This window comes from Acanthisitta chloris, unplaced genomic scaffold (assembly GCF_000695815.1).
Source record: "Acanthisitta chloris isolate BGI_N310 unplaced genomic scaffold, ASM69581v1 scaffold28679, whole genome shotgun sequence".
Taxonomy (NCBI): domain Eukaryota; kingdom Metazoa; phylum Chordata; class Aves; order Passeriformes; family Acanthisittidae; genus Acanthisitta; species Acanthisitta chloris.
In genome coordinates, this window is record NW_008690270.1 from 25074 (window position 1) to 36916 (window position 11843).

Here is an 11843-nt window from a genome sequence, read left to right on the forward strand (position 1 = left end):
TCCTTTTTCTGGTTAAATGCAACATCCAGATCTTTCCATAGTTTTATCCCAAGGTCAGGCCAATGTGCTTTTATCCTTTTCCCCCCTTAAATCCTGTAGTAATTCAGGATATAACGTATAAACAACCTTCAACGAGCAAGGGATTAGTTTTATCAGGAAACAGAGGGAAGGGAGAGGCGGATGAATGCCCTGAACAAGGGATTTTTTTCTGGTTAAATGCAACATCCAGATCTTTCCATAGTTTTATCCCAAGGTCAGGCCAATGTGCTTTTATCCTTTTCCCCCCTTAAATCCTGTAGTAATTCAGGATATAACGTATAAACAACCTTCAACGAGCAAGGGATTAGTTTTATCAGGAAACAGAGGGAAGGGAGAGGCGGATGAATGCCCTGAACAAGGGATTTCTGCGGTGAGAAGCAGCAGGAAGCTCTCCCAAGCGCCGTGGCTCACCTCCGCGCAGCTCCAGGCGCTCGTTCCGCTGCTCCATGTACAGCTCTTGTGCCATCTTGCGGTACTTCCTGAACTCCTCCATCATCGTGCGCCTCCTCTCCACCAGCTCCTGCAGAGGCAGGAGCAGGGCATTACACCTCCCCAGTAAATCACATCCACACGTGGTGCATTTGTTAGCAAGTCAAGCCTTTTTCTCACAAACTTTCTACTGACTTACAAGAAAAGATTCTCTTAGGTAATCCAAAAGCTGGCTGGGTGAGTTTCATCTTGTTTGTTTTTAATTTAAGGAACTTTTCTTGATTTAAAGTCTGGCTAATGCAGCAGCACACTGAGAACTCCAGAATTTGATCCCCTTTGCTTAACAAGGTAACATCAGTGCTTCTCCAGCCTCATTACTGTTTAACCTGACAGCTCAGTAGGATCTCTCTAAACTAGCTAATGTATTGGACTAACTCTAACTATCTGGATTTATAACAAACACCTGCGTTAATCTGAAAGAAAAGTAACTTACATATCACCATTTCAAAATAACTAAGGACAGGTTACAAGAGTTTCATCTACATTATATTCCCAAAGTGTCTTGCCTTTGAAGCTTTGGACTGGCTCAGGCGATCCTTCTGCTCAAAGATCTTGGAGTATTTCTTCAGGTCTTTCTTAATTTGCTGTAAAACAGGGAATTTTATTTCAACTAGAGTATCAGACTAGCAATCACAACCATCACCTTTTCTAAGAACTCCTCTGGTAGGGCTAAGCAGGCTATGCCTTTCTGAAAAACATCTCTCTGCTAGGCAATTTGCCTTCACTATAATTTTGTGCTTCCTGGCTGCAGATCATGTAAATGCTTCTGTACACACAGAATTAGTGAAGTCTGGATATCTAAATTCAATTTCATTATTCTTTATACCCTTTCACCATTCACTGACTGTAAGAAGAACTGGTAACTGATTCTATTCTGAGCTTAAAGAACAGTTAATCTTTACAGCCATTCCCAGAAGTGAGATCCCATACAGCAATATGTTTTTTCTCACACTCAGGGTGAAAGGCAGTTGCATAACTCTGTAAGAAGTCTCATCCTCAAGAACAGGGAGTAAAGCAAGTATGCTTATGCACCATATCAATGTCAGCACAGAGCCAGCAGAACACCCTACCTTTATCTGATCCTCACTGAGCAGAGTAGCTGGTCGTGGTCTCCAGAGGAGCTGACAGAACCTGTCTTTGTTGTTTTTCTGAAGCAGACGCCCTTGGAAGGTCCATAACCAATAGGCATTGTCCACCTGGAAGAGCAGTAAAGCAGCTCAGCCAAAGTAAGTTCTATCTTCACACTGTAGCCCTCAGACACTAACATATAAACTACGGTGCAAGTTAAGTTCTATGCCCAGTGACACGTGTCCATTTTACCCTACGAGGACAGGCTGAGGGAGTTGGGGCTGTTCAGCCTGGAGAAGAGAAGACTGCATGGAGACCTCAGAGCAACTTTTCAGTATCTGAAGGGCCTACAAGGAGCCAAAGAGGGATTCTGTGTTAGGAACTGCAGTGATAGCACAATGGGTAATGGGTTCAAACTGAAGGAGGGAAAGTTTAGGTTAGATTTTAGAAAAAAGTTTTTTACTATAAGGGTGGTGAGACACCGGCACAGGTTGCCCAGGGATGTGGTAGCTGCCCCAACCCTGGCAGTGTTCAAGGCCAGGCTGGATGAGGCCTTGAGCAACCTGATCTAATGAGGAAGTGTCCCTGCCCAGGGCAGGGAGGGTTGGGACTAGATGATCTGTAAGGTCCATTCCAACTCTTAAGTTCTATGATTCTTCCTAACCAACAGCCCTTTCTTTCCAAGACCACACAAGCAGGGGAAAAAAGCCCTGAAGCTTTAGTACCTTGTGGCTCCACCAAGACACAGAAGTGACAATGTATCTGCCTGTGGGATCCCACTCCACGTCCGAGGCTGTATAGTGCTCCGCGATGTTCATCATGGTGCAGTCAGAAGTATCCACAAATGCTAAGGCACCATTCATGCTGCAAAGACAAAACACAGACTGTTTTACCCTCTAGTATACCTTGATTTTTTAAAAACCGTTTCACAAGCTGCATCTTTGCAGCTTCTCACTACAAAGATAAATTTCCACAGCAACCAAGTCAGGGTCATACCACTGTCTGTGGCTAGAAAATAATGAGATAGATAAAAACAAAACTCCAAGTCAGAATGACACTTTTGTTTCTATGTTCAGTGACCCTTAAGCCATTTCATTTCTATTCTTAAAGTCACAGTGAAAACTTATTGTAAACAAGTTACAGCCAAAGTTTAACTAAGTTAAAGCTCAGACATATTTAAGTAGTGAAGATGAGACTAAAGAAAACAAAGATTTCTAAGATGAACAGCAGTGCTGGTCTGACAGCAGTGAAAGGTAAATACTACTTGACTGGTTGATAACAATCATTCTTCACCTGCTCTGAAGTGAAACCTTCTTGATAACTCACAACAGCGTTGTCATTAAGAGGCATTGCCCATGAAGAGGCTCAAAGCTATGACATCAAATGCATTGTAGCAGCCACATGCACAATGCAACTGGATTAGCTGAGAGTCAGTTTGAACTTAAGCAGCTGAAAGGTGTTTCTAAATATCCACTTTCCTGTTGAAAAATACATTCTTCATTTGATGTGGCAAAAATAGCAAGTAAAAGTTACAAAGGATTAAGCCACATCATGAAGCTGCATCTCTTTTGCAAAGCTGTATCAGGATCACACAGTAATCAACATTCCTGGGGACAACAAACACTTCTTGGTGAGATACTGTAGTCCTCTTCCTCCTTAAAATGAACAGGGTGCTCAGCAACCTGTGCAACACTCACCTTCTGAGGCCAGCCAACACCACAAACTGCCCCTGGGGACTCCAGAATATCGTGTTTGCCTGCTGTTTGTCAAATGTTTCTGCAAAGAAACAAGACAAATTCAGAGAGAGAACTAAATCCAATGCCAGCAATTCTCTTACAAGCATCAACCTCCAAGGATTCCTCAAAAGACATTTGTGAGCTCTGCAAGCAAGTCCTGACAACAGTCCTTAGTCTACACTGCTACCAGCCAAAAGCAGTAGCACCAGAACATCCAAGGCTGACAGAAGAGAAGGAGATCAAAAGGCTCCAACACACACTTGGGAATAAATTTTATCTCAAGTGAACTAAGTCTGTGCTATTGTCTCACATCAGCTTCCCAAAGCCACAGATTTATTCTGATCTGAATGCCTTTTATTCTCACCCTGGACTTACTCAGAGTCAGAACAGTTCAGCTGTCACCAGAAAGTTAGATTTCCCGAACTCAGTGTCAGGCACAGCACCGAGTGCCACAGTATCCACCACAAACAGCTACAACGTTGAGTTTGCTGCATTTACTGCCATGCAAAATGCTCAGTAGCTGCACTTTTCACTTGGTTTTCAGTCACTTACTTATGAGTTCTATTTTCCCATTGTTTTTAACATGGTAAAAGGAAACTGAAATTCGTGGAGTTTCTCCATGCAACACAGCAAACTTGCTTCCATTTGGTTCCCAAGCAAAGGCTATGATGCTTTCTGTAATAACAAAAAAAAAAAATAGAGTCAAAACACAATAGAAACCTCTGATTTCAAGCAGTTACCAAGGAAAACCAAGAGGCTGAAGAAAGAACCCATCAATTTACAGACTTTGTCATACAGACTTTGGTTTAAGACATAGGTTGATAAGGCAGTCACTGGGAGTTATGGAAAGTGTTTCTATCTATAGCTCTAAAAGTCTTCCATCTTCTACAAAATACTCATACCCCCAGCTCTTCCACTTTATTAATAATAGATTTTCAGTTTTGTCATCCTTCAAATCAGTCACAAGCATGAACAGCAACAGAGGCTTTGATTTCCAATTTCACAAGACACCTTGCAACTTTAACACCACAGCTCCTATCCAAAGAGCCAAACTTGCTAATCATGGCACATGTTGACAGGAATTTCTAAGAAACACACAAGTGTCTACTTAAAAAAGTTAAAGAAAAGTAAGGAAGTACTTGGCATTACCTTTCATTTCCACCACATCCACAGGCACCTGTTTCTCTCTCATGCGGAATATTTCAAAGTTGGTCACTACTCCCTGTAAAGGCCAAAATCAGCTCATTATGCAGCATAAAAACAGCAGAGTAAATGATTTTATCACTAGGCATAGAAGGACAACTACAAAATTAGCCTGTCAGGATATAGGATGGGAGTGAGTCAAAGTTTGTTCTTTAAGTGACAGCACATAAATACAATATTCCTCCTTACCAGTCACATTCCAAATTTCTCTGTTCTGATAAAGAATAACTTAAGAATTGCACAAAAGCATTTGTTTCTTTTCAGACTGTCAGGGAATTTAATTCAGAGAGCTAAACATATGGCACACTGTGCAGCATGACCTGTGGGCTATTCCATGGCTGCTTAACTGTGAGCAGGAAAAGAGGTGCAGCACAGAGCTCTCACTTGAGTCCAAGAGTCAAAGCTAATCCTGAATGCTAACATTATATACACTTTGCTTTCCACAGGCCTCAAATCCAAATGGGAAAAAAAAAGAAAAATAGCTTTGACATGATATGATTTACACAGTCTGCAAAACATTAGTAATATGTATATGTAAAACACATGTATTAAAAGACAGAGAAAACAAGGTATCAGCATGAGAGAGAACCAAATTTTAGGTGCAAAATCAGAATGCACATACCTGTGTGCCTTTGGGAGTCCTGTCTACCTTCACACAAAGGTAGTCCCCATTCTTCTGCCAGTGTAGTTTACAATCTACTACATTGAACAGATTCCGCACACGAATTTCTTGTCTTGAAGGCAACTGCATCAAAGTCACTCTTGCTGGGATGTCTTTGTCCTCAGGCACCCAGAAAGCAATTATATTACCGCCTGGAGACCAGGAGAAGTCTCTAAAGTAACAAAGTTAGAAAGGCCATTTGAAGTTTTAGTTAGAGATACTACAAGCAGAAACTTTCATCATTGTATCCGAATGTTGCAACCAAATAGCAACTCTCAATCAAAAACACAGGCATAGACATGCTACTGAGGGCAACTTTATAACCTTAAACATCCAATACCAAACCGATCTTACCAAAGCAGTATGTTTCAGCCACAAGCAGGGGTTACACACAGAGTAACTTCCAAAGAGCTAAGAACCAGTGAGAAAAAAACTCCATTATCCTGCAGACAATCTTCTTGCACCTGAGTACACTTAACTTTCTTGCTGCTTTACAGAGAGGTACTTCACTCTCACAGGAGTCAGTGTCTGTTGTGCAAACACCCACAAACCAGGCAGTGCACAGCACACTGCTCTAAGCCAGCCCACAGGGGAGATATTCCCTAACAAGCTGCATTTCAGTCTGGTTTTGCAGACAAGGAACAGGACTCCCAAGCTAGACTCTGGACTGAGCAGTACCACAAAGAGGATTTCAAAGCATTCAAGCTGTTGGCCGTGAGCACCAATAAATGGAGAATTTTCCTTTTCTTTTTGCCAGTTTGTCTAATTTGACTAATTCAGCATATGAGGCCATTTGCTTTAGTCAACAATCTAAAGATTTCTCTTGGCATAACAAAGTCCCAGACAAGAAAAAAAATCCAACTAAAGAGAACAGTTATGTTTACAAAGGAATAAACTCACCTTATCCCATTGATTTTCAAGCTCTTTTTGTCCAACAAACCCATAGACTAAAAGAAGAGAAAGGTACGAATTTTCATGTTAGTAAAATTCTTTTATTTACACGTAACACCTTCTACTCTCACTATTAGAGCACAGCAACTACAAAACTGCATACAGTTTGCAGAGCTCCTGTATCACTACATTTTATTATGAACATATTCCAACACTGATTCCAATGGGATGCTCCTGCACTTTAGCCATACCAATCCCATGCAGCACTCCAGGCTGGGGACAGAGTGGCTGGAGAGCAGCCAGGCAGAAAGGGACCTGGGAGTTTGGATAGATAGAAAGCTGAACAGGAGCCAGCAGTGTGCTCAGGTGGCCAAGAAGGCCAATGGCATCCTGGCCTGGAGCAGGACCAGCATGGTCAGCAGGACCAGGGAGGTGATTCTGCCCCTGCACTTGGTGCTGATGAGACCACACCTTTAGTACTGTGTGCAGTTCTGGGCCCCTCAGTTCAGGAGGGACATTGAGGTGCTGGATCAGGTCCAGAGAAGAGCAACAAGGCTGGTGAAGGGACTCGAGCACAGGTGCCATGAGGAGAGGCTGAGGGAGCTGGGGGTGCTCAGCCTGGAGAAGAGGAGGCTCAGGGGAGACCTTATCACCCTCTGCATCCCTGACAGGAGGTTGGAGTCAGGTGGGGGTTGGTCTCTTCTCCCAGGCAACCAGCAGGAGGACAAGCTCTGCCAGGGGAGGGTTAGGTTGAATATTAGGAAGAGATTTTTTACAGAGAGAGTGCTCAGGCATTGGAATGTGCTGCCCAGGGAGGTGGTGGATTCACCATCCCTGGAGGTTTTCAAGCTGAGACTGGATGTGGCACTTAGTGCCATGGACTAGTGACCACGGTAGGGTTGGATGTGATGATCTTGGAAGTCTCTTCCAACCTGGTTGATTCTATGATTGTATGCAGACAACAATCACAAATAATACAAACTGCTGTACAGAACCAGAGACAACAGCAGCCTGAGTTATAATGAAAAAGCTAACCAGGCTAGATAAGGCTGCAATTTATTGTGCATTTTGGGGTATTTTGGCATCACCTAGTACTGAAAGCTGTGAGGAACCATATAACCCTAATCCTACTGACTCTTAGAAAGATCATATTTAACTGTCTAGTCCTTCTAGGTATGTGGTGTGAAATTTACTGTCAGAGTCTGCTAAAGTTTTTCAGCCAGGAAAGAACACAAGAGCAAAGGGATTCCTCCCTTTTAAGCTGAGCTCCAGAGTGCATTACCAAATGCATCCTTTAAAATAGATACCACAGGAAAGATGAACACTGCAATGCAATAGGCATTACGCAAAAGAAAGGCAAGAACTTACAGGTGTTTCATAGATGCTGAGGGTATCTGAGGTCATTCGAGCAAAGAATTTCCCATCATGACTCCATCTAAGCAAATAAAAAGAAAAAAAAAAGTATTAAATTAAATGCCTTGTTATTAAATGAAGTCTGGGACTACTCTCTGCTTCTCAACCTACTTAAAAATAGGCCAGTGTGCTGAGTTTTCACAGTGGAATCCTCTCTTCTTCTGCCCAGTCAGAATATCCCAGATAATGATAGCCTGAGGGTCATCCTGTGTGTCCATCAAAGGGCTGAAGGTCACTAAATACCTACAAAAGAAATAAATATCATCATCAAAACTTCATCTAATATGTCAGTACCACTGGGCTTTCATCCAAGCAATTAAGTACCACACACTTACAAACAGCAATTTCTCCAAGGGGATTTTTCAGAGGGGACAAACAAATGAGAACAGTATTATAAAGGAGGGGAAAGCTTCCAAGGCACACTTTTCCCTGGCATCCTTCTCACTAAAAACGACTTTAGATTTGTGTAAGTCCTCCCATATTGATGTTACAAGGGAAGGGAACTCAACAAGTACAGCATTAGCTATTATACAGCTTTGACATGAGAACATCATTGGTTTCAAACCAAACATAAATCCACTGACCTTATCCACCCTGAACTACTTTAAATAACTCCATTTAAAGACAAATAATCTCTTCAATACAATCAAGCATTCCCAATACATTACTTGAAAACTACCAAACCAGGATATTTAAGCCTTCTCCACAAAGAGCTCTTTAATGTCAAGGAAAGCTTAAAGAGTTCATTTCAGCAGTACAGATTTGGAGGATGCTCCTCATGCCTCAATGCTTTTGATGCCTCAGCTCAACCAGTGTTGTGCTCCATACCTTTCACAGGGTGAGAAGTCAATGAGCTGCACTCCTTGGTGACTAAACCTCTGAATCTGCTTGAACTTCTCTCCACCCCACAGTGCAATACCTCTCTGGTGGAATGTGGCCAAGTAGGTGCCTTTGGGGGACCAACGTACATAGGTCTCTGTCCACCTCTGGATTTGAGAGAAAAAAAAGCATTCACAAAGGTTTAATTTCATGTTCGATTCCTAAAAGGAAGAGAATTCATGCATGACTTGTAGCACCACATTTTGCAGACCCATTTACTAAGTGAAAACCTCAGAATTCATGATACCTTGGAAGCAGTTGTGAAGTTTAGTTTCCTTCACATGATACACAGCACTTGTTCTTCAGGTTGAAGACTGTCAATTGAGACCTCTTCAACTCACTGATCACCAAAACATTTTCCAGGTACAGTGACAACATCTGTATAGTAACAATTAAACCCACCTAACAGGCCTGGGTTGCCTTGCTGTCTTTCAGCCCTGGTAAGAACATGCTCTTCTCAGAGGCACAGGTATTTCAAATTTCTTTACAACACAGCTCTTGACCTCCAGCTAAGTTAGAGAGGTTTCAGCAATAGAGAACACAACCAATGTGCATGGTGATGAGCAAATACACTCATCATTCCAGGGCCAACTTCCTTCTACAGTAATGCACAATGGTTATTAAGGAAAATGCTGCTGGGTCCCAACTGTTCCCAGCAAGTCAAGTGCCTGCAGCAGGCAGGAACACTCACTCTCCCTTTTACAAGCCATAACCAAACCAGCTATTCCTCTTTAGCATCTCTATGGTCAGCAAAAAAAAGCAAAGAGTGATCAGAAGCAGCAAACATAAGCATATATTCAGCTCTAATGAGCAGTACTCCTCCAGCTCTGACTTTGCATTCTCAGGTCCTTCTGAATCATCTATAATATACAAAGGAAACTAATAGGTATCATGAATCAGTTAAAAAAAAAGAAACACAAACTCCAGAAAGTTCACTCCACATCCATTCTACCTAAGCAGCTAATTCTAAAGGATGTGATTTCACTACTCCTCTTCAAATGAAAGAAGAAAGTATTTTAGCAACAGGATTTTTTAAAATTAACAATCTGAAACGTCATGAGATGGAGGAGACTGACAGTGTATCTGCCATGTACAGCACTTCCAGGACACTCACTGCTCTGTCCTCAATTTGAACAGGTTCCTTGATATCATTCCAAAAGATGGAGGTCCTGTCTCCTGACTCAAAGATCACACTGTACTGATCCCTGCAGTCAGGATCTTCCAACCAGTACCGGAGATTCCCCTGAGAAAACAAGAAGCAACAAGATTATTAGTGAGTCAAAGGCTAAGACAACAACTTCCCCCAATCAGTATCTACCTGGCAAGTGGAGGCTGCTCTTACCAGAGTGTGCAAGTTTGGGGTCTTACCACTGCTAACAAGTTTTTGAAGTGAAATTAATGAACTCAAACCACTGCTTACTGGAGGCTAAGAGAGCAGATCACAAGCAGATGGACCTTCAAGATGGTTTGATGAGGTTTGATACCTCTTGACTAAAATAACTTATTTGGTACTTGGGGTTTTTTTAAATAAAAACACTTTATCCCTTTTTTCACCAGACTATTTCCAAAGCTATTGGTAACAAATACAGCAGTTTGCATCACACATTTACAAATATAAGATGCTTTAAATTACTTCTGCAAAATTATTTACTTCTGAAAAATTATTTACTTTTAAGCTTTACCCTCTGTGGAACTTTCAAACAAACCACGTTTTTCCTGTCGCTTCATGATGGTGAGAATGATGGAACACTGCACATGATGACTTCTGCTACTTATAACACTATTAACGCATCATTTCTATTTTCACACAGACACTCCAGCAATGAAGTAATCAGTTAATAATATGCTGAACAGTCTTCCCACTTTTCCAGAAGTTTCTTACCAAATCTTTAAATGGTTGTTTCTCAGGGATTTCCCATTCATCACTGATTGTCATGTACCTGGAAGAGCAATTTGATTGGTTACACTCTGTGCAGGATTGATTAGACTCCCCAAATCTACAGCTACACACGACAGCTACACTCACTTATCAAAGTCTGTGAAAAGGTTGACTCTGAAAGTGTGTTGCTTATCCAGTTTGTATCCATCTGCATTCTTCACAGCATCCACTGCATGAGATGGAGACATATACTCCAGAAAGATGTACCTACGATGAAGGAACACCAAAGCAAAGTCACAATGGGACTCAGTACACAGCACCTACAAAATAACTTCTTGGCTTGTCCCTAGCTAATTAGGGTCAAAAGCAATTAATCTCCATTGTGGCCACAGGCACACATACACTTCTTAGCTGAAAGGGCCTGACCTCAATTAATCTGCTATTCTTTCTGAAGTGGGTCAGACTCAGTGATGAATGCAAGTTCAACACAACACAGGACAACAATGTGAGCCAGGAACAGGCAGGTTCTGTCTGCAGCAATTCCCAGCAAAAATGACAGATCCCGTTTAGGAACTGTCCTAGGAAAAATTAGGATTTTTTTATATTTATGAGGAACAATTAAGATCAATTCTGTGACTGCAACTCTTGCTTGACAGAATTCTTGACATAATTATTTTGTCATGCTCCTCACACTAACCTGACAGAACCAACAATCTCTCCAACTCCGGGAAACTCACTTTTTGATGCTTTCTCAACTATGGATTCCTCTCAAACTCAGCAATATATGCTACATATTTTGAGAGTCTGTTTTGCAATAAAGAGTACATCAACTGCTCCTGTTTTTAATTAAAGTGGAACTTTAACTTCTTTATTAGCCATGGCAGAAAATTAACAAAAACCCACTACTGCATAGAAATTTGTCTTCCAAATCTACCTAAACTGTTTCCATAATTATTTCCACACACCCACTGGAACCTAATGAGCTATTAAGCTTCTCAGCTCCCTCAGGAACTTCTGTTTGTCACTGAGACTACATATCAGGGTTGTGCTAAGACAGAAGGTGGTGATGATCATGACTATGAGATCCCCATATAAACAGACCTTAAAGCACTGACATTAAAAATCAAGGGTAAGTCAGAGCCATGTTTCAATCCTGTTTCCAGTTGGAGCTATCATCACTTACCCTTTTGTTTTTCCATCTGCTTCTGGATAAAATTCATTGATAATTTTACCAAACTTTGAAAATATTTTGTGGATGACATTCTTCAGCTTCTCAAGTCTGTCTGGTCCAACCTGGGGAACATTATCCACGACAATCACTGAGTCGATTCCATCTGCTTCCTGTGGCTGATCCTTCAATACATCACCAAGTAATTCTGCAAAGAAAAAGCACACAGGAAACTAAGGCACTGCTCTACAGCATGAAGAAGGAAAACAGAGACGAAGAGAGTCAGAGAACTGAAAGGCTCCAAATTTCAGGAAATTTCAAACATCATTTAAGGAACTCGGTAGTGAACGAATGTTCTATCAGAGGATCAACTGAAGTGAATACACAACACTCCAACAGCACTTCCTGGGTATGTGA

At 41.6% G+C, this 11843-nt stretch overlaps 1 protein-coding gene across 1 annotated transcript in view; it reads right to left on the reverse strand.

Moving 5' to 3' along the window:
- The window catches only part of EIF3B (eukaryotic translation initiation factor 3, subunit B), a gene marked incomplete at its 5' end in the record, with an annotated part of 13632 nt that extends 1998 nt beyond the window's left edge, over window positions 1-11634 (reverse strand). Inside the window, 16 exons of the mRNA XM_009081762.1 lie at window positions 451-559; window positions 1035-1112; window positions 1599-1724; window positions 2322-2460; window positions 3294-3372; window positions 3885-4007; window positions 4482-4554; window positions 5158-5368; window positions 6097-6143; window positions 7456-7522; window positions 7612-7743; window positions 8329-8486; window positions 9494-9622; window positions 10262-10319; window positions 10406-10525; window positions 11442-11634. Coding sequence (XP_009080010.1) covers window positions 451-559; window positions 1035-1112; window positions 1599-1724; window positions 2322-2460; window positions 3294-3372; window positions 3885-4007; window positions 4482-4554; window positions 5158-5368; window positions 6097-6143; window positions 7456-7522; window positions 7612-7743; window positions 8329-8486; window positions 9494-9622; window positions 10262-10319; window positions 10406-10525; window positions 11442-11634 — 1842 coding nt within the window. The remainder of the gene's footprint in view (window positions 1-450; window positions 560-1034; window positions 1113-1598; window positions 1725-2321; window positions 2461-3293; window positions 3373-3884; window positions 4008-4481; window positions 4555-5157; window positions 5369-6096; window positions 6144-7455; window positions 7523-7611; window positions 7744-8328; window positions 8487-9493; window positions 9623-10261; window positions 10320-10405; window positions 10526-11441) is intronic.
- Window positions 11635-11843: the final 209 nt, after the last annotated feature.